Source organism: Diabrotica virgifera, chromosome 8, assembly GCF_917563875.1.
Source record: "Diabrotica virgifera virgifera chromosome 8, PGI_DIABVI_V3a".
In the NCBI taxonomy this organism is placed as follows: Eukaryota; Metazoa; Arthropoda; class Insecta; order Coleoptera; family Chrysomelidae; genus Diabrotica; species Diabrotica virgifera.
The window spans coordinates 166,131,971-166,155,979 of NC_065450.1; the positions used below are offsets into that span (position 1 = coordinate 166,131,971).

Sequence of the window (24,009 nt, forward strand, 5' to 3'; positions counted from 1 at the left end):
AAGCAAATTAATAACCTATACCGTACTGAGCTGTACTATCCGATTGTCTTATATACAGGGTGTTTGGTAAAGAATGAGCATAGGTTAACAGTAAATTCCTGAAGTTAAAATAGGTGGATTTAAGCTAACTTACCTTAGTACGAAAGTTGATAATAACCGAAATACAGGGTGTCAAAGTTAAACTTTTATTTTATTTATTCTTGAATATTTTCTGACAGGCATGGAACAACAACACGAAACTTGGTAGGTGGTGGTGGCACTGTACACTAGGGTTCATCGAAAAGGCGAAAAAAAATTTTGTTTTGCGATGGAAAAGTAATACATCACAAAAGTTGCCCAATCAACTGTTAAGTATTTTGGTAAAATTTTTTCGAAATTGGAAAATATCTTCTGCCCCCCCAAGACAATTAAAAATTTTGAAAAAATGTTAACAGACGAAAAAAATTTTTATTTCGAAACGAGAATGTAATAGCTTACAAAAGTTGCCTAACACACTATTTAGTATTTTAGTAAAATTGCGTTTTTTTTTTTTTTTGTTATGCTTTATTTAACAATCAGAATACATTAGCATCCTATAAGTTAAAGTGTTGGCTTCGGAGCTGGGCCCCTCATTGGCGTGAAGGGATTCCCTCCAATGAAGGAGTCCTAGATAGTCTTCATGTCAGCTGGCCATAATCTCTTCAACCTTCTGGCAATTGGAGCTTGTACTAGCGGCTGTAATACTGCGTTGGGGTGTGTTTCCATTTTCTCGTGGTGTTTGTTGTACCTATCTTTAATGACATCTGTGATGAATGGAACCTTCAGATCTTCATGTAATGTTAAATTCGACACGAACCAAGGTGCATCTGTGATCATGCGTAGTATTTTTGACTGGCTCCTTTGGATGATAGCAATATTAGATTTGCTTGCACATCCCCAGACTTCGATACCATACATCCATATTGGTTTGATTATGGTGTTGTATATCAGCAGTTTATTTTCCAAACTTAGTTTTGATTTTCTACCTATCAACCAGTAGAGTTCTTTAACTTTCATGTCTATTTGTTTTCTCTTCTTTGTTATGTGCACTTTCCAAGTAAGTTTAGAGTCTAGATGTATGCCGAGGTATTTGGAAGAGTTGTTTTTAGCAATAATTTTGTTATTTATGTATAGTGATGGACACTGATCTTTTCTTGTAGTAAAGTTGACATAGACGGATTTAGCCTCATTTATCTTAATTTTCCATTTTTTACCCAATTTTCTAGGTTTACTAAGTCATTTTGTAGGATGTTGGAAGCTTCTACTGGATCTTGGTGAATTGCTAAGATGACGGTGTCATCCGCAAAGGTTCCTATGACAGTGTGTGGAGACGTAGGAATATCTGATGTGAATAATACATATAGAATGGGACCCAGGACACTGCCTTGCGGAACTCCGGCCTTGATTGGGAATTTTTGCGAATATTCATCATTCACTTTTACAAGAAACTGTCTGTCGTGAAGATATGATGCGAGCAGTCGATAGAAGGATAGTGGAAAGATTTTAGATATTTTGTATAAAAGTCCATCATGCCAAACCTTGTCAAAGGCTTGGCTAACATCCAAGAATACTGAGGGACAGTATTGTTTTTGTTCTATTGCTAAATTTATTGAATGTGTTATTCTGTGTATTTGCTGAACTGTTGAGTGGCCTTGTCGAAAACCAAATTGGTGTGATGGAATCCAAACCTCAGGGACTACTTCCTTATTTATTCTTTGAAGTATGAGTCTTTCTAGTAGTTTTGACATAACTGGCAATAAGCTGATTGGCCGATAAGATGAAACTTCGTTTGGGTTTTTGCCTGCCTTCACTATTAAAATTATTTCTGCTGTTTTGAGTTGCGTCGGCCAGTAGTTTAGTCTCAGGATAGCATTGAAAATGTACATCATGAGTATGACTCCTCTGCGTGGCAGTTCTTTTAACATTTTGGAGGTTATTTTATCGATCCCTGGAGATTTTCTTGGATTTAGGAAGTTTAGTTCATTTTGAACTTCCTTTACAGAAAGTTGTTTGGTTGCGGGTATGTTGTTTGGGATATTTGAGAGATGTCTAGCTATTTCGTCATCAACTACATCACAGTTCGGTGTGAATACATTGGATAAGTATGCACCAAATAGTGAAGCCTTTTCTTTATCGCTTCTTGCCCATATAGCTGCAGGATTGCTGGAGTAGTAAAATTGCGTTGAAATAAAAAATATTTTCTGCCCCCCACGGCAACTAAAAATTAGAAAAAATACATTATTATGCGAATTTTTTTTTGTAAGGGAAATGTAATACCTTATGGAACTTGAATAAATAAATTCGGTTTAAATTGGAAAATATCTTCTGCTTTCACAAGGCAATTAAAAATTTGACTTAAGAAAAGTATACTAAAACATTATTTTTATAACAAAATAGCCTAACTTATCCGTCTTCCTGATGTCACCCAAATTTTTTAATACTAAAATAAATATAAAGCAAAATACAAAATTAGGTATATAAATATTACAAAAAAATATGGTAAAAGCATTCTATTCGAAGATGTCTTCCGATTTAGCATTAAAGTGAGGCATAGTTTTTCTGGAATCAATTAGAGTTTTTATTAATCCATCCCTCAAATACGCTCCACAAACTGCTAGAGAAGCTTGTGTCACAAGCTTGACACATCGTTCTACACATTGTTTGTGGCAGTGATATTTCTCAATCTCAATGTTAAAAGGGTCCAAGTTAGGATTCTTAATAAAATCTCGCACATTGTCACTCGAAAATCTAGAGAATATAGGTGGTTCTGTAAGGTGATATTGAGTGTCACATTTGCATGATGCAAAATCGAAACGTGTAGTTTCACTTTTGTTCTTAAAGAATTTTATTTTATTTTTGTAAAATTCACTGTTTTGCCTGTTCTTAAATAATGGTTTCATAAGTTTCATATATTTGTCATGGTAGGCTTTTAAAAGCTGAATAATTCTTGTATGTTAAATTATTGGAATTAAAGCCATGGCAATTTAATTGCAACCTGTTGGCAATAGCAGAAAATTCTAGCTCCTTCTTGCTGAGTTTTTATCCTCTTGCAATCACAAATTTAATCGCTTGTTTGTATTTCGGTAAAACATTTTCAGGTATATTTGGTGGTTGCCCAAAAATGGGGCCGTCCACAGCACATCTTGGTTTTATTTCCCATGGCCCTGGTTAATCTATTTTAAAAATCTTTAATTTACAAACAACAATAATAACAAAGTAAGGTATCGCACCAAACATAAGTGAAAATTATACGCACGGACACACGGACTCACGAAGCGGGACATTTCAAAGGGGGTGGGGAAATTGAAAAACCAAATAAAACTTTTAATATCGCTTAAATTTGTAATTGACAACATTTTAAGTGTTCTTTTATTGATCTTAGATCGAGTTAGCACATATTTTATTCCAAATAATATAAATTGAAATTTCTATAAAAATCAGATATTTAATAAAATTTAAGGTCGTTGGGGGGCAGAAGATTCGCTTAGAAAAAAAAAAATTAAAAATACTAATATGCGGAAAAATAACACTAGCAACTTTTTCACGCTATTAGATATAAAATTTCCAACTTTTATTTTTTCGATGCACCCTACTGTACACCCTAGTAAATTGTGTTAAACAAACGTTTCTGGCTACTACCAGAGGCGTACGACGGGGAACGTGAACGGTTGACCCTTTCCAAATTCTACGCCAATGGCGGAATTTCTATTTTAGTACAATTTTTGGGTTCTCCAATACTTTCTATGTAAATAACATACTCTTCATTCGTAACGATAAAGCGATTAGTTTTCGAGATATTTCAAGCTAAAAACGAAGGAGCATAATACATTAATCAAAATAATAACTGTGCCTTTTCATATTTAACTTCAAATATCTCGAAAACTAATGACTTTATCGTTACGAATGAAGAGTATATAAATTGCATCAAAAGTATTGGAGAATCTAAAAATTATACTAAAATAGAAGTTACGTCAGTGGCGCAGAATTTGGGAAGGGTCAACTCTTTACTTTCCCCTGTCGTACGCCTCTGGTATTAACCAGAACATAATTTAGTAGGGTGTAGAGTACCTACACATTCTCCCAAGTATCATAAGGATACGTCAAATAGTTTTAAAGTACCGGACACAAACAGTTTTTAAAGTTTTAAATAAAAAATAAATTATTAAAAAAATAATACTTTGAATAATAATACTAATCAAACAATTTGACATATCCAAGTCATACTTGGCAGAAAGTGTAGGTACTGTACACCCTACTAAATTGTCTTAAATAATCGTTTCTGGTTAATACCAGAGGCGTACGACAGGGGAAAGTGAAGGTTTGACCCTTCCCAAATTCTACACCACTGACGTAATTGCTATTTTAGCATAATTTTTAGAGTCTCCAATACTTTCTATGCAATTAATGTACCCTTTATTCGTAACGATAAAGTCATTAATTTTCTAGATATTTGAAGTTAAAAATGAAAAAGCACAGTTATTTTGATTAATGTATGCTCCTTCGTTTTTAGCTTCAAATATCTCGAAAACTAATCGCTTTATCGTAACGAGTGAAGAGTATGTTATTTACATATAAACTATTGTAGAATCCAAAAAATGCACTAAAATGGAAATTCCGCCAGTGGCGTAGAATTTGGGAAGGGTCAACCATTCACGTTCCCCCGTCGTACGCCTCTGGTGGTCGCCAGAAACGTTTGTTTAACACAATTTAGTAGGGTGTGCAGTACCAACACCACTTACCAAATTTCGCGTTGTTGTCCCATGCCTGTCAGGAAATATTCAAAAATAAATAAAATAAAAGTTTAACTTTGACACCCTGTATTTCGGTTATTATCAACTTTCGTACTAAGGTAAATTAGCTTAAATCCACCTATTTTAACTTCAGGAGTTTACGGTTAACCTATGGCTCATTCTTTACCGAACACCCTGTATTTGTTTATTTTCAATAAAAACGTTTATTCTTCGCAACAAAAATAAGTTTTATCAAAAGAAATAAATATTACTTTGAAATACATGGTGATTCCATATAAGTTTGGGTGTGTGTATTTTAAATGTATTTTCTTATGGACATAGAAAATACAGATACTGAATGACAACAAAAAGGCAAACACCTTACGTATATTTACTAGAATTCATTAATGTTTTACGTATCGACTTTTCATGCCATGGATAACAAATTATAAACAACCAAAGTTATAACAAACAAACTGAATGAAATTATAACATTAGCAGAAGAACAACAAGGTTTTAGGTCGAGAAGATCATGCACCTACGCTATATTTATAATGAGGCAAGTTCTAGAGAAATCGTTAGAATCGTTTTGTGGACCTTAAGAAAGCATTTGACAGGGTCAAATTACAGGACGTTATCCATTTGTTATACTCAAGAGAGGTACCTCTAGGAATAATTAATTAATATTGAATTAAATATTGAGTCCTTTATTGTTCAACCTGATCATGGATGAAATACTAAAAAAAGTAAGAACTAAAAAAGGATACCAAATGGGAGAAAAACAACTTAAAATAATCTACTATGCAGACGATACAATACTAATCTCTCAAAGTGAAGATTATTATTTACAACATATGCTGCATCAATTTAATATAGCCGCCAGAAAATTTAACATGTTAGTTTCCCCAAAAAAGACAAAATGTATGGTTGTAACAGCGAATCCAATAATATGTAAATTGAAACATGAGGGTCAGATAATAGAAAAAGTGATGGATAAATATCTAGGCATCACACTAATCTATACTCCGTCTACCCAACAGACGGAGTAATCATGTGAATAAATAACAATATTTCTTCAAAATACCTTAACGCACGGCCTTCTACACAATACCGATAACAAGGTATTCGGTAATTAGTGTTATCGGCATTGTGTACAAGGCCGTGAGTTAAGGTATTTTGAAGAAATATTATGATTTATTCACTTGATTACTCCTTCTGTTCGGTAGACAGAGTATAGCTACGGAAAGCTCGAATCAGAAGTGGAAGATCTAGTGAATAGAGTAAACAGAGCCGCAAGTTGCCCGAATAACACAATATGGAAAAATAAAAATATCGGAAAAGAAATGAAAGGTAGAATTTACAAAACAGTCATCACACCAATAATGGCATAGGCCAGGGGTCACCAATTAGTTTCCCTGAGGGTCCGTTTTGAAAACCTATGAGACTTCCGGGGTCCGGATTTATGCTGCCTGTGTCTGTTCTGATTCGGTTTCTTTGTGGATTCTTGTTAAAAAATATCCCCTATAAACAAATCAGAAGGGTGCCGGGCGAAATTTTTGGGCAGAAATTGTTTAATATATTTTTTAACAAATTCAAAACATCACCTTTTTGACCGCGAAAATATGTTTTTAGCATTTTTGGGTCATCTTAAATAAAATAGAACTGTCGTTTTATTAAAACTTAAGAGTTTTCAAGCATCGCAAATGCATATTTTCGCATTTTTCAGATTTTAAATCGCTTATAACTCGAAAACTATCAACTTTTCAGAAATATGACAAGAGACCTTTATTGTTTATAATTACCCAAGAAACCTAAAAATACATTTTTCGAAGCAAAAAAGTAATTTTGAATTTGCTTAAAAAATTGTTTCACCCGGCACCCTTCTGATTTGTTTAAAGGGGACATTTTTGAACAGCAATCCGCAAAGAAATCGAGTCAAAAAAATTTTTCATACGAAAGTTGCCTCACACATGGACTAATATGGAAAGGAAAACTAATAATATCTGATTGTTTTTTGGTTACTGTATACTTTTCTGTAAGTTTTCCTGGTACAATAAATAAAATATAAATTCATTGTGTATTGTTTTGATGTTACTATGAGTATATTTTGAAAACAGCAGTACTGTAAATTGTTACTGAGAATGTTTTAAAAAATAGGAATTTATATTTTGCATGCTAATGAAGTTTTTACACATCTTTAATTTTGTAGAAAGGAAACTGAGGAAATTAAAATAAATAATGATAGTACAAAATGCTAATTAACATCCCATATAGCACACAACGTCCGATGGACGTCCATATAACGTGCATTTAAAGTCCAAACGTCCATGGACCAAAACTGGACGTACTATGTACGTCCATTACGCGACGTCCATTGGACGTTTGATTTCAACGTACATTGGACATCCATTTGTGGTCCATGGAGATTTTACACAAAACGCGACTATTATTATCAGTAATTATATATAGCTTCTTGTTTTAATCAAAGCAATATTATTAGTAGAATACAAGAAGCTTCTAATAAATGTAGTCACATATTTTTTCATCATCGAATTAAAACACTGAACCACTAAAATTATTTTAATTAAACCTGTATAATATTAGATGATGATAAAACGATGGTAAACTTTTTCAGAATAACGGAGCTACATCGCGCTTCGGTAATTATAGAACTTACAATAATTAGACACTACCAATTTAAATCTTAAATGTGCATTTTGTAACTGTTAAATTTCCCGCCAAACTAAATGAGAATCTTCTTGACAACGTTGTCGCTCTTCACGCTATCGGTCGTAAAAGGTAGTATTAGGCAGGTACTTTTAGGGGATTATCGCTGTTAATTGTTGTGGAATACTGAAGGAGGATTTATTTATGATAATTCACAGAATGGCAAAACCGCTTGCAATATACAACCGTACTGACTCTAAGTTCTAAGAAATAATGTTTGGAAGGAAACAGAACACTCAGAACAGAACAGAAATAAACCTCTTTTAATGTGCATGCTTCATAGGGCGCCATTATCTAAATTTTGTCTTTATTAAGTTATTACATACAATATAATACATCCTGTGATATCTTTGTGTTTGCTGTTTATCGTGCAAGTGCAGTCGTGTATTAATGAAGTTCCTATAATAAAGTATACATAATAAGGTTATAATAAAGAGAAATAAAAAAGGTATTTTGTGTAATTTTTTAAAGTATAAGTTTAGTATTATAGGAACTATTTCCTATGGAAATAGTCTAAAGGCTTTTTGCTATGTTTGTATTCAAAAAATTATGGACACTAGATTGCTTTCTGAAAAGTGCCCTACAAAAATGTCCATAAGACGTACATTGAATGTACATCAGATGTACATTGAATGTACATAAGATGTACAACAACGTACACTGTACGTTTGTAGCGGACGTTCTATGGACGTCCAATTTTGTGAACTCTGGACGTTCGTTGGACGTCCATCGGATGTCCATTGTACCTTAGCGGGACGTCCATTGAACGTTCCAATGTACACAGATGTACGTCCATTGGATGTCCATAAAACGTACTTGTGCTATCTGGGATGTTATATTTTCTACATTAGTTTCAATGTAAGGTGTTTGTTGCAAACTTATTAAATCTGAAAATTATTTTAATTAAATGCACATCTGAAAAGTACTCCTACTTAACATATAGTAGAGAGGAAATGAATATAAAAAAATGGACATGACAATGTTATATTAAAGCTTACTTAATTTCAAAATTAATGATTAGTAAGTATAACAATAAGGGGAAAACTCTTTACAAAATTAAATTATTAGAGAGAAAAATGACATTTTTTTACGTACAACCTGTCTGAAGTTTGGAGTGAGTTTAGTGCAACTGAGTCTCATTAGGGAGTTGAGGTATTCATCTGTTCAGTGAGATCTCTACCGACTTTTAATAAAGTTCATTCCTGATAAAGCGGCTTCGCACACATAAGTTGAGCCAAACATAGTACACACTTTCATGGCCAAACATTTTCAAAATTGCCAAACACTAGGTATATTCTGAATTTATTGACACACAACTGGCACAATTGGCACAAAACTAGCTCACAGTCCAGATGCGGACCTCGGTCCGCTAATTGGTGGCCCTTGGACAGGCGACAGAAACACCACCTGACACAGAGAGGACAAATGCAAGGTGGATAACATTAATAACTGGGTAAGAAACAGAGGAATAGAATGGAATGACCACATAAGCCGAATGACAACAAATAGAGTAGTAAGGACAGAGAGAGACGGTTCCCCAATAGGAAGACGATCAGTGGGAAGACCACGCAAATGATGGAACGACAATTTACTGCAGGCTCGTTAAAAAAAACAGACATAGTCATGTCTATACAAAAAGAAGAAGAAGACTTCCAATCCGAAAATCATTCTCAGAAAAAGAAAAATTAGAAAATCAACTATTGTTGAATTTCTATGTAAATATAACCTTAGGTTAATATAAAAATGTAATTATCATTACAACCAAGTGTGGCTTAATCCCATCAAAAATATAATTGTTAAACATGTCACAAGAAAACAGCTTTAGAACATTTTTATGTTGATTAGTTCTTATTTTAATATGTATTTGTCGGAGATTGAATTTGCTTAAAAATCAGAAGAAAACCTAACCCATTCATTCATAATTTAAATTGAACTCAACGAACAAAATATATTAATTGTTTACGTTTACATTGTTTGTTTCTTAAAATCCTACTTGTCTTGCGATGAAATTCTTAGAAGAATGACGTATTCAAAATAAAATTTTTCCACAACGTTCAAAATTCGGATGACCTGGAAGCCTTGTCCGGGACGCCGGGACACGACTTTGTAATACGGGACATGTCCCGGATTTTTCGGACTAGTTGGTCACACTAGTAATGAGAGATACAACATACTTCAATTAATTATACAAGGGAAAATCCAGGGCAAGAGAAGTGTACGAAGGAGAAGAATCTCATGGTTGCGTAACTGGAGGGAATGGTACGGATGCACATCAAGCGAAATATTCAGAGCAACAGCATCTAAGATCAGAATAGCCATGATGATTGTCAACCTCCGTCGCGGAGATAGCACGTAAAGAAGAAGAATGACTTATAAAATTGTTGTCATTATGATCTTCATTGGCTCTACAGGCCATGGTGGGTCGTGGCCTGTTTAGAATCAGCTTCCCTTCCTTCCTATCCTTCACCTTGGTTTTCCAATCTTGTACTCTTAAGACTCGTAAGTCATCCTTCGCCTGGTCCTTAAATCGATATCTGCGCCTGCCTATTCTCCTCACTCCATCCGGTCTTTTACTCTGGGCTAATTAGCAAAATACAAGGAAAAGATATTTACCAGCAATTTTATTGCTGGAATCGAATCTTATGATTGTATATATTAATAATATAGGTATGCAAAGTCCGCAGATAGTGTGCTACTTTTTTTATAAACAAAATGACGCCCGAAAATCGTGTTTTCTTCAATTTTTGCTCTATAACTCCAAAGATTTTAACTTTACACCAAAAACTCTCAAATAAAAATTCACTGTAATTAAATTCTGCATAGAGAAATTTTAGATAAGTAACTGTTTATCAATAATTAAATAACTTGGTAATATAAAAGCTCTTTTCGTATATATTATAATTCCAGAAGCCGATGGAAATTGAATGAACAGTTTAGCAACAATTTAATTGTTAATTAAAAATGTACGGTCGCTATAATAACTATAATAATTATGATACATAAGAATTGATATGATTTTTTTATAAGAAGACACTGTACCTATATATGTACATATATTACAGAATTGAAATTGGACTATTTAAGCGGCCTCAGGAATATTTTAAAATTATAAAGAATTTTCTGGTTCATAAACAAATAGAATATCTCGGGAAATATTAAATTACATTAAATCGTGAAAACGGTACTGGAAAAAGCGGCAGGACGCTTCTTTTAAAAGAAAAAATGTTTAATTGTGATTATTGGTTCCTGAGATACAACCGGTCAAACTTAACCGGCATTTACGGCAAAGATATAACCAATAGGATCATAATTTTCGAACTACCGCCTTTTTATTTTTGTCCTCTTTCTCCACACCAATTTTCATATCTTTAAAATACTCATAACATATATTATTATAATAAAAACTATCGATATTACGAATGAAAATTGCCAAAAATAGCAAAATTCCAATCAAAAATTAGGTTGGAGAAAATATAATCTCAAAGTTCAAAATCGGTACACGTTAAAAAAAATGCATTTTCTCGGCTTCCCATGAAGCAATTTTCTTCATTCTTTTTTTGTTCCCAAGTAACTCGAGTAGAACCATCTAACTAACGCATTATTAAATGTCAAACTTGCTTTGTTTTGTTATAATAGATTAATTTATCTATAAGAAAAGAAAACTACATATTTTTCCAGTTGTAGACTTTTTTCGTTGCTCAATCTTTTAAGTTATATGTATCAGTCCAAAAAAAGGTGTGGAAAAATATATTAGTGTTTTTAGTAAATATATTTATTATAAATTTTGTGTTTTTGGATTTGTCTTCCTCGGGAGTAAGGTAATACGTATTATTAAAACATTTTTATTTAATACTTCACTTCGTCAATTTGTTACCGTGGATTGTCATAATGTCCGAGAAACCGTCAAAACAATGCCTTCGTAGCCTCGTTGGTACAGCATTCGACTACGAATCGAGAGGTCCCGGGTTCAAATGCGGACAATTGCTGTCTTTATTTTGGATTTTTGGAAAGTGGTAAGTAACTATTAAATCAGTTTAATATTTAATAAAATAAAAATAAATTGTTAAAATATTTTATTTCGGTAAAATCAAATAATAGAAGTATAACTTCTTACGTGCGTACAAGGTACACACACACACACATTCTTTTTTTTAGATAAACTTACTACAAGTGCAACTTTTAACGTTAAAAACACAAATATTCTCATTTAATTTGAACTGTATAATCATTTAAACAATCTTTATTTAAACAATCTTTATTTAAACAAATTAAAAATTTTTGTTATAATAAATAAATTAATTTATTATAACAAAACAAAAGCAACTTTGACATTTAATAATGCGTTAGTTAGATGGCTCTATACGAGTTACTTGAAAAAAAAAATGAAGAAAATTGCTCCATGGGAACACGAGAAAATGCATTTTTTTAACGTATACCGATTTTGAACTTGGAGGTTACATTTTCTCCAACCTAATTTTTGATTGGAATTTTGCAATTTTTGGCAATTCTCACTCGTAATATCGATAGTTTTTATTATAATAATATTATGTTATGAGTATTTTAAAGATATGAAAATTGGTCTGGAGAAAGAGGACCGAAACAAAAAGGTCATGGTTCAAAAATTATGATCCTATTGTTTATATCTTTGCCGTAAATGCCGGTCAACTTTGACCGGTTGTATCTCAGGAACCACTTATCACAATTTATTAAACGTTTTTTCTTTTAGAAGAAGTTTTTTTTCAGTACCGTTTTCATGATTTAATTTAATTTAATATTTCCCGAGATATTCTATTTGTTTATAAGCCAGAAAATTGTTTATAATTTTAAAATATTCCCGAGGCAGCTTAAATAGTCCAATTTAAGATCAACTTCAGAGAAAAATTATAAGAGACCTTTTTTATCCAGACTGGTCCAAAAAATTTACAAAAACATTGTCCGGGCCAAAAATATTAATTTTTACAATTTGATTAAAAAAATTGTTAGGAAAATTTAAAAATAATCCGGAGTTCACCTAAATTTTTAATAAATAAAAATATACGAAAAAAATTTTGAACCTAAAACAATTGTTAGAAAGTAGTTACAGTGATAAATTCTTATTTCCGTGGTCTAAGCTATACTAAAAGCGAATGACCCCGTTTAGTTCTTTATATTGTTTTTGATATTATTATTTTTATTGTTCTTATTTTTATATATAATAATACTTACTATTTTTATGCGGTAGATGTGGTTGTTGCTTTATCCAATCTTTTAACATATCCACTTTTTCTGATACACCGTTTTCCATGTTTTCCTTTTCGTTTCACTTGCGCTTTTAGTTAACTTACTGTGACACAATTATCTACTACAGTTATTAAGTAGATACTTTTATTATAGGATACGAGCATGCAATCATTCACATTCAAATCATTCACTGTAACATAGTGCGCTACTATGCACGGAATCAACTCAACGTTGATTCCAAAAGCATGACTATATGTATGTATATATTCTTTAATTATTTCGATATTTCAATATAAACCAGTCGAGTAAACTTTCAACAGGTAGGCATTCTTAATTTTGGTCAAGGTTCTCGAGGTTCATACGAGGAGTTTTAGTCTGGGCAGATTATCGAAAAAAATGCCATTTTTGGGAAAAGTTATTTACCGGCTATTTTGTTGCTAGAATCGAATCTTAAAATTGCATATATTAATAACATGGGTACGCAAAGTTCGCAGAAAGTGTGCTATTTTGTTTATAAACAAATTAGGGCTCCGAAAGTGCTCTTTTTTCAATTATTGCTGTGTACCTCGGTTACTCGAAAGATTTTAACTTTAAACCAAAAGCACGCAAATAAAAATTCACTGTAATTTAATTCTGCACGGAGATATTTTTTCCGATTTCCTTTGACGAAAATTTTCCTCGAAAAGCCAGGTTTTCCCAACAAAATTTTTATTTTTCAATTATAATTTTAGGGAAGTAATTATTTATCAATAATTAAATAGCTTGGTGACATAACATAAAAGATTTTATTTAGTAGATTATATTTCCGGAAGCCGGCGACAATCTAAGAAATAATTTAGCAACAATTAAATTGTTAATTAAAAACTTACGGTAGAAATAATTCTTCTTCTTCTTCGTCTTCTTCTTTTTGTATACACATGACTCTGTCTGTTTTTTCAATGTGCCTCTAGTAAGTTGTCGTTCCATCGTTTTCGTGGTCTTCCCACTGATCGTCTTCCTATTGGGGAACCGTCTCTCGCTGTCCTGACTACCCTATTTGTTGTCATTCGGTTTATGTGGTCATTCCATTCTATTCTTCTGTTTCTTACCCAGTTATTAATGTTATCCACCTTGCATCTCCGTCGTATATCTGTACTTCTAGCTCTGTCCCATAGAGTCTTACCATCGATTTTTCGAAGGGTTTCCATCTCCGCTGTTTCGAGCCATCTTTTTGTCCTCTCTGTGTGAGGTAGTGTTTCTGCCGCGTATGTCATTATGTTGGTCGGATGACTGTTTTGTAAATTCTGCCTTTCATTTCTTTTCCGATATTTTTATTTCTCCATATTGTGTCATTTAGGCAACCTGCGGCTCTGTTTGCTCTATTCACTTGATCTTCCACTTCTGTTTCGAGCCTTCCGTAGCTAGATAGTGTGATGCCTAGATATTTAAACTCCATCACTTGTTCTATTATCTGACCTTCCAGCTCCAATTTACATCTCATTGGGGCTGCTGTTATAACTATGCATTTTGTCTTTTTTGAGGAAATTAACATGTTAAATTTTCTGGCGATTATGTTGAATTGGTGCAGCATATGTTGTAAATCATCTTCACTTTGAGAGATTAGTATTGCATCGTCCGCATAGCAGATTATTTTAAGTTGTTTTTCTCCCATTTGGCATCCTTTTTTAGTTCTTACTTTTTTTATTATTTCGTCCATGATCAGGTTGAACAATAAAGGACTCAAGGAATCCCCCTGTCTTATCCCATTGCCGGATTCAATTGGGTCAGTTAGTTCATCTTCCACCTTTAGTTCTTTCCACTAAAAATATGAAGAAAATTGAGGTCATGAGAGCCAGAGTGGCCTAACTTATTTTAACATTACTGTACATCATCAAAGAAAATGGTCAGAAGCTAACAATATTCGATTGTTTTAGTAGTTTTAGGTTGACCAAGAAGTATTATTGGTCAACATACAATAATTACTAAAACAATCGGACATTGATAACTTCACCCGTGTTGAGATGCCCCCCCCCCCCACTTGCAAAAAATAAAAAAACAAATAGCCCTGATTTATGAGCTCTCATATTCCGCAAATTAAAAATTTTGAGCTCGTTCCACTGAGCAGGAATTTAATATTTTAGTGGGGGGAGGGGCTGAGTCAGCCCCCCACTACTTAAAAATAGGAATATTGAATCGATTTTTGCGGCAGAATTACGAGCTATTTATGAGCTCTTGAAATGATATAGTTTCGATTTTTGAGCTCATCCCTTTCACCCCCCAAACAACCCTTTAATTGATTTAAATTAAGAAAAAAATGCTGAGAAAACTTAAAATATATCGTATTGCGGATATAATTCCTATAGCTTATATGTTCTAAAAATAAACTATTAAATGACGTGTATTTCGATTATTGAGCTACAACCCCTTCGCAAGAAAACTACCCCATCTTCCCGGCTTAAGAGAGAGTTGTACTTAAAATACATTAAATTAATTATTTGGCGACTACATATCATTTAATAATTTATGAGCTCCCAAATTACGCGCATTTAAATCAGTAAATTGCAATTTATTTAAGCGCATTTAAGTCTAAGTAATTTTATTTGTTTATATACGATTAATATTAAAAGTGGCATGCGCCACTTGAATCTAACTTCAGCCCGTGAGTAATGAACTATTACTCACGGGTAAAGTAATGGGTGCTATTATCTATTAAAAAGTAGCAAATAATAAGCATATTATTAAACGGTCGTAGAAAAAATATATTATGTTGTGAGTCTCTTGAAGATATGAAAATTGTATTTAGATAGAGGACCGAAATGAAAAGGTAATGGTTCGAAGATTACCATTTTTATTTTAACCTTTTCGTGGCCGTGCGGGGCAACTTGTTTACCCCAGATGCGGTTTTGTTTTTATAACTTTTCAAAATATTTTTATTTTTTTTATCCCTCCAGGTAATCTTAGAAAATATATTACTAAATCGTCTTTTTATGAAAATTATCAAATACAATTTAAATTTTATACTAAAATTGAAATTAACTCCTCGGGGCACACAGTGCCAGAAACCCCTGCCAGAGACATTCAACAATAGGTATACAAGTCGAAGATGCAGCTTTTGTGCCAGGGCACGTGATAGAAAGACTCAAATATCATGTAGTACATGGAGAAAACCAATTTGTACCATACATCGAGAAGAAAGTAAAACATTTTTATGCCCTGACTGTAAAATTCAGGAATAAAATCAAATTGTAATTAAAGATAAAAATAAAAAAAGGAAATCTTTTTAATAATAAAAACAAATTATTTCAGTTACTAGTGCCTTATTATATAACTTTCCAAACAATAATGTAAAATTTAAATGAATTATTAAAGTATTTTAGTGGGGTAACATAGTTGCCCCGCACGGCCTGCAGCGTAAGTTTTTATAGCACGGTTCCGGAAAGGTTTTAAAAGAAGCCGCGTCCTTTCTCATACCGCTTTCTTACTTTAATTTAATCTAATAGGTGTCGAAATATTCTATTTGTTTTTAAGGCAAAAATTTTTTTATAACTTTAAAACAGAATAACGTTAAGAATAGAACGTTACGCTTATGGAGATCAGTCTTGACACACTTCTCGGGCACGGGTGGCTACTCGACTGCCGATATACGATTCATTTTAATCAGTACGGCTTGGCATCGGCGCGCTTCTATCGTTCATAAAAAATGCATGGGGCTATCTTCGCAATGTTCTATTCTTAACGTGAAAACGTGACCTAAAGTATAGGTATAGGTATTTATAGTGCCTTTTATACGAAAATCATAGTTATTCTGGTGTAACATAATTATTATTCTGGTTATTATTGCCACCGTAAATTTTTAATTAACAATTTAATTGTTGCAAACAGTTTAATTGTTTAATTGTAGGGGAGCAAAGTATGCTAAATTTGCAGTCACTCGAGCGTTATGGGGAACTATTGGGTTGTGATTATTAGGTCCTAAAACCAAAAAAAGTTAAGTAAAATTTTCCATTTTTTAATTTAATTTTCCATTTGCAACAATCGTTTTTCCCGATTATAGCGCCATCTATCCATAATTCGAAAAAATTTCTCGAATAAAAGTTGCTTATTTTTACGTAAAGAATCAAAATCTGCTATAAAAATTTGGGGGTCCCATTTAAGATTTTAAAGTAACCCCCACCCCACCTCCGTGGGGGTTGTGTTTATTAGCATTCGATAGATTTTTCAAAAACATTTTGAAAGTGTATTTTGCAGTTTTTCGATCTGATGTTTATTTTGCGAAATATCGCGGGGTTTCTATTTAAAATTTTAAATTTACCCCCCACCCCTCTCCGTGGGGGGTCATGTACCATTCGATAGATTTTTGATAAATATTGAACACGTATTTTTTACTTTTTCGATCTGATGTTTATTTCGCGAAATGTTCGCTTTTTTTGTGAAACTTTTTGACTCACCCATTTACTTACGCCTCGCTCAAATCGTCAGATTTTTGAAATATACACTCTTTTGCATGTACTTAACTTCCCAGCAAACAGACCGACGTGTTAATTACGTGAATTTTGGGTACATTTGTCAGCAATATACGTAAATTGCTTACGTGAATTTCACGTGAAAATTTGGTTGGAATGTCACATTGAAAATACGTCTTTAAATTACGTGAATAACTCGTCTTCAATAGACGTGTTATTTACCTTAAATAGCAATAAAATGTTTCGGGAGATTCACGTTGCAAATACGTGTTGATTAACTTATATTTTAGGGAATGTATATATTAGTATTCACGTGAAAGATACGTCCTCGGTTCACGTAAATAATTCGATCTTAATTAACTTATGAATCACGTAATTATTATCCTCATATGATATAAATAAAACAAGCATATAAAGTATTAACAATGTATTTATTTAGTAGAATTTAGAGACTTTAAAACATTTGTCTTGTATAATTATTATACAAGATAATGAGCCAAAAATTATGGTACCGACCTAAAGACACATTAAAAAATTTGCCAACACAAAACACAACACAGGTCACTTTTTATTTCGAGGAGGACACTTCGACACTTTCTTGTTTTTGTAATTGCATCATCGGCACTTCAACCCTCGAGCAGTGAGGTAAACGTTAATACGAAAGACATTATTGTAAATAAACCCGCCTAAAATAATAAAACGAGGGAAATAAAGCTCTTCACTTTTCACTTTTTGTTGTGAGAAATGTGAGAAGCTGATATTAGAGGTTATGATAATCGATTATAAAAATCGATTATTTTTAAATTACAGTTAAACTATTCTACTTACTTTAAATTAGTATTACGTATTTTCTTTTTGTTTTTAAATTTCTTCTATTATTAACTAATTGGTCTTACTAAAAATCTATTTCAATACCAGAATAATATAAAAAATAATCCTATCGAAACGTATCTATTATTCGATAAATCGATTAATTTAGTTTTCGAACCAACTATCTTAGTCACATACCGTGGTCACGGGATAGTATTTAAAGGAGGAGAAAGGCTTGGTAGTACGTCATCACCACGCGCGATTTGAAAATTAGACTCAACATCATTTTAGCTCCTGTGATATTTTTAAAGAAAAAAATAGCAAAAATAGCTTCAAATCAAGGTTGGATTAAAATAGTTATACTAAATGATTTTAAAAGCGAAATCATAAACTTTTTGTTTAAATATTGGTATTATTTACATTACTTTTACGTTAAATACATCTAATTTTTCGACGTCCATAAAATACAGTGAGTAAAATTCAAGCGATACGTGTTTAACCAACACCGTTGTAAAATTTTGTTTTCCAAAATATTTCTCAAAATTTAACCAAAGGAAGTTATTTCTGTTTCGTGATTATTACGTGAAATAAACGTACCTTTGCGATGTAATCGACATTCACACCTATTATAAAAACATGTACTATATTCATCATTATGATTTTATATTATTGTAATGTCAAACATGTATAAAGGAAGCACTAATATATAGGTGAATGATTTGGCAGTGAAATACGTTTTCTTCCCGTCATAAATAACCGAGTTACGTATTCGTTGAAATTTGCCATAAATTTAACGTAATCATCACATAACTGGGCTCAAACCTGTTTGCTGGGTTACCTTATCTTAATCTGGCAATTTTAAGTATTTTTAAGGATAGACTCTTTTTTCGGGCCCCCCTTAACGAACTTTCCTTTGTTAAGAGCCAATATACAATATATGGTAGAGGTACATCTGCAGGGTACTAGGTTTCTCCCTATATGATAATCTGACGCGCTCGAGTAACTGCAAAAATCCCCGATTGGGCTCCCCTTCCATTAGGAGCGCTAATTTGTTTATACTTAAACAAAAGAGCACACTTTCTGCGGACTTTGCATACCCAGTTATATTACTAATATATGAAATCTTAAGATTCGATTCCAGCAATAAAATAGCTGGTAAATAACTTTTTCTACGAGCGTTCAAAAATGTCTACTTTCGCGCACGCATTTTAGTTTAGACACTTTTCCGCACGCGTGTTACTTTTCCGCACGCGTGTTACTTTTCCGCACGCGTGTTACTTTTCCGCACGCGTGTTACTTTTCCGCACGCGGTTTTTACTTTTCCGCACGCGTGTTAATTTAGATATGTTAATATGGCCTTAAAGTAATTATAATACATGCAATAAACTAATATTTAGATATTATTTACTAATTTATTTCAAATATATCTTATTGTGTTCCTGTTTTAATGAAATTAACGCAACAATTCGATGAAATAAAATTATTTTGACATAATATTCGAAAGTCAAATCAGTAGACAATAACAGTCGTTTTACTTACTTACTTTTTCGTGTCTGGATCCGACTATAGTTTTTCTGCCCAATATCGGGCTACGTCTACACCTTTTGTATTTGCGAGCCATAAATCATCGAGGGTGCACTGTGATGGGCAAAGTCTGCATACTCTCAGATGCTCCACACTCTGTATCTCCCCACATTCACAAAGTTATCTGTCTTGATGCCCCATTTAATAAGGTTCTGTTTTACAGGGCAACACCTGTGCGTATTCGGTTGAGTGTCCGCCAGGTTCTCCAGTCCAGGTTCATTCCATTAGGTCGTTCTGGATGTAGGGGGAACAGTTTGGGTGGTTCGACGCTGACATTTCTCATAAACCTTTTCCTTGATTTAAGTCGGCTGATTCCTGGCGGTTCTTCAAACCCGTATAATTGGTGCCTTTCGTCGAAAGTTTGCCTGAACTTCTCCACATATTGTGAGGCGCATCTACGGTCGTCTGGTGATGCGAATCCAGCTGCCCGGTACAGTAATGGTAGAGGGGTAGGCTTCATACAACCGGTAATTATTCTACATGTTTCATTTAACGCCGTGGTGACTTGTTGGGCGTGTCTAGATCTACCCCAGACGGGACAAGCATATTCCCCTGTTGAGAAACATAAGGCCTCAGCTGTTGACTTTAAGACCTGGGGGTTTGCACCCCACTTGTTCCCTACAAGTTTCCAGAGAAGGTTGTTTCTCGTAGAAACCTTTTGTCTTGTGCTCTGACAGTGGAATTTATAAGTTAGTGACCGGTCAAGTATCACTCCAAGATATTTGGGCCTATCAGTATGTTCCAAGCGTTGTCCCTCCCAAGAAACATTCAGTTTTACATGCGCCAGATGGTTGTTGAGGTAGAATGCACATACTTGAGTTTTGTTTGTAGTAAGCTGACATCATGTTTAAAGCCTCTTCCATTGTCAACTCTACTTGTGTGAGTGTTTTCCCCTTTACGGTAATACCAAGGTCGTCAGCGTACACAAAACTCTCAGTCCGGGGGTGCATTGGTTGGTCATTGGTGTAGATGTTAAATAGGGACGGCGCCAGAACGCTTCCTTGAGGTAGGCCATTTTTTTGGGTTCTCCATCTGCTCTTCTTTCCATTTAGCACAACGTAGAAGCGTCTATTACACAACAGTGATCTAATGATATTTACCAGGTCATAGTCAAGCACAGTGTTATAGATCTTAGTTAGCAAGGTTCTGTGGTTTATCGTATCGTAGGCCTCTGTAAGGTCTATCAAGGCTACTCCCACTATCTCCTTCTGCTCAAATCCCTCCTCTATGTGCTCTGTTAGGTTCAGCACTTGGCCTGTGCATGATTTACCTGGTCTGAAACCTGCTTGTTGTGGGATTAGTTTTGCATCTAATGTTTCCTGGATGCGGTTCAAAATGAGGCGTTCATACAATTTATATAAATGACATAGAAGAGATATCGGACGGTAGCTACTCGGTAGTTCAGGGTCTTTACCAGGCTTCAGAAGGGCTACTACTTTTGATTTACGCCACATTTGTGGAATCTGGTAGGTAGAGCGACATATGTTAATCTGCACCGACAGATCGAGCACCCATTGCCTCGCTTTTTGCCCGAAGTGTTTTATCTGCTCTGTTAGGATTTCGTCCACCCCAGGGGATTTTCCATTTTTCATACAGTCAATACCATTTTTAAGCTCTTCGATGGTAGATGGGTTTCGCAAGAGAGTTGTTTCCTGGTCTTGAGTTCTTATAATCTTTGGCGTTTTGCAACGATTGTTTGTTTTGCCAAGCAGTTGGTGGGCTATCTAATTTGGCGTTATTGCACATGGCTCTTTCACCTCTGTGGGATCACCATTAAGTTTTTTGATCATATTCCAAGCCTGCTTACTACTGTGCGTCATATCCATTTTACTTAAAGTCTCGCTCCACCGTTCTTGTCTGGAGGCACTTAGTATTTGCTGCAGTCTCTCCCCTATCTCTGCCGTAACTTCGCTAAATGGGTCTTTACCATATTCTTCGGTGTACTTTGTCATAATGTCTTTTGCTTCATCGTTCAGACCAGATATGTAATGTTGTTGACATCCTCTGGGTATGTGTTTACATGAGGTTCGTTTTACAAATTTGATGAACGCATCATAGTTTTTGGGGGTAGGGACTATATTTTTCACTTGTGTTTCCAATTCATCAGTATATTTTCCCAGTTCGCCTTTTTGAAATTAAACAGTCGTTTTGAATCATCGTCATGGAAACCAAGATCGTCGTCATGCTAACTAATTATATTGAAAGTTTGGTTTTGACAACCTTGTCAAAGAATTAATTTGTGTATGTATTTTCATATTAATTAAATTAATTGATTAAGATTTGGTAATTTTTTAAAGACTCTTAGAAAAAATATTGTTCCTAACTCTTGCAGAAAGTCCCTTTTCCGCACTCGACTGCTTGCCGAAATCCCGCTTCGCGTCGTTCGGCAAACTGCAGTCGCGTGCGGAAAAGAATGACTCTCTGCACTTGTTGGGAAAATAACTATTTCCTTGTTTTTTCTAATTTGCATAGATTATTTATCCCCGTTTTGCCTGTATATGTATAAGATTTTTACGCGATTTTTTTTATTTTTAGATATTAAATATTTCTTTTTATGGTTGAATTTTTTTTAAATGGTTTGTTTTTATCATTAATAATTTGGTTTTTAGGTAGGTAGGTAGGTTAACAAACATTTAAATAGTCAAATTTGCTTCCATATAATTTAATAGAAGAAACTTAGGTATTATATAATAATAAATTATATACTAAAATAATTATACACGAACTGTGCTCGATAGACACAATATTATTAGAGAAATCGTAGATCTTAAGAAATTTTCATTTTATTTTGCAATCTTACTTGTTTTTTCTTATTTAACACTATAACTTCCAGACCCAGAAAAGCAAGATTCGCTGTTTGACCATGCAGGGTGTTTAGCACAAAATAAATCGATTCTTAAATACAGCACCTAGAAACTTACAACTTTTTGCATTAGGTTTAGGATGATGTTAAGGAAAAGTCTACAATAGAAAATGGGTGTGCATAAAATGCATCCAAAAGTGCATAAACATGTGAATAAGGGTGTGTATTAAGGGTCAGATTTTCTTACTCGGAGGTAATGGGGTCGCTGAAAACGAATACGCTATCAGAACCGACCGTTTTCTTTATGGCCTTTGGGAACTGCGTCTATTTAGCCAGCAACACTTCTTGAAATCGACGCCTCACCATACACCAAGACCATTACGAATCCATCTCTGAATCCATTACAAAAACAATCCAGGGTAGGTAAAGGAAAAAAAAATTTTCGCGCCCAGATCGTTCAGGGTGACTAACCACATACTAAGTAGGGATACGGAGTATTATTAATTTACACGAGTAATTCTATAATCTAAAGTTTCAATTTAAACGACTTAACATAATTTAGAAGAATCCTAAAGATTGACGGTTTGTTCAAAGCTAGTAAGTTCATCAGATTATATGGGGGATAAACGTTTTCTTCGTTCTTCTTCTTCTTGTAGTGCCTATCCGTTTCGGATGTTGGCGACCATAATGGCAATCCGCACTTTGCACACTGCTGCTCTGGACAGATTTGCAGAGGTTGTGTTAAACCACGTACGTAGATTTTTCAGCCACGAAATCCTTCGTCTTCCTGGTTCTCGCTTTCCCTCTACTTTTCACTGTAAGACCAGTTGCAGCAGTCCATATCTTTCACTGTTCCTCAATGATGTGACCGAGGTATTCGATTTTGGCTGTTTTTATTTTGATTAACAGCTCTTTTTCTTTTTGCATTCTCAGCAAAACACCCTCATTAGTAATGTGGTCGGTATAAGATATCTTCAGGATTCGACGGTGGCGTCTGTGAGAGTCCACGACTCAACTCCGTACAACAGTATAGGAATGATATAACATCGTAATAATCTGACTTTTGTGGGTATCGACAAATCATGACATTTGAACAACTTTGCCATTTTTTGAAATGCAGATTTTGCTTTCCCTATCCTACATTTGATTTCTATAGAATGGTCCCAATTTTCATTGACGTTCGTACCAAGGTAGGTATATGTTTTTACTCTTTCTATTTGTTGACCATTCACACTGATTCGTCCAAATTGCTGTTTGTTCTTAGAGATAATCATACATTTTGTTTTCTTAGTGTTTAGTGAAAGTCCGTATCTCTGACTGACTTCTGCGATTCTGTTCATTAACTCCTGTAGGGCTTCAGAACTGTCAGCGAATACCACAGTGTCGTCCGCGTATCTTATGTTATTGATACATTTTCCTTTCACAGGTGTCAGGTAACATTCCTTTCTCACTTAAGCGAACAAAGATAATTGCAATTCCGAAACCGGGCAAATCAAACGATAAGCCAGAAAACTACCGCCCCATAGCTCTACTCAGCATGGTATATAAACTATTAGAAAAGCTTTTCCTCAACAGAATTAGTCACAGGATACTAGAAAATGTCCCCATTGAACAAGCTGGCTTCCGCCCTCATCGAAGCTGTACGGACCAAGTGCTGTCATTAACAACTTTTATA

The 24,009-nt window shown here is 34.0% G+C and overlaps 1 protein-coding gene across 2 annotated transcripts in view; it reads right to left on the reverse strand.

Moving 5' to 3' along the window:
- LOC114344392 (alpha-tocopherol transfer protein-like) overlaps positions 1-12,958 on the reverse strand; it is an 81,262-nt gene extending 68,304 nt beyond the window's left edge. For both annotated transcript variants that reach the window (XM_028295221.2, XM_028295220.2), the window contains exon 1: positions 12,681-12,958. In XM_028295221.2, coding sequence (XP_028151022.1) covers positions 12,681-12,759 — 79 coding nt within the window. In that variant the 5' untranslated portion in view covers positions 12,760-12,958. The remainder of the gene's footprint in view (positions 1-12,680) is intronic.
- Between the last annotated feature and the right edge of the window lie 11,051 nt (positions 12,959-24,009).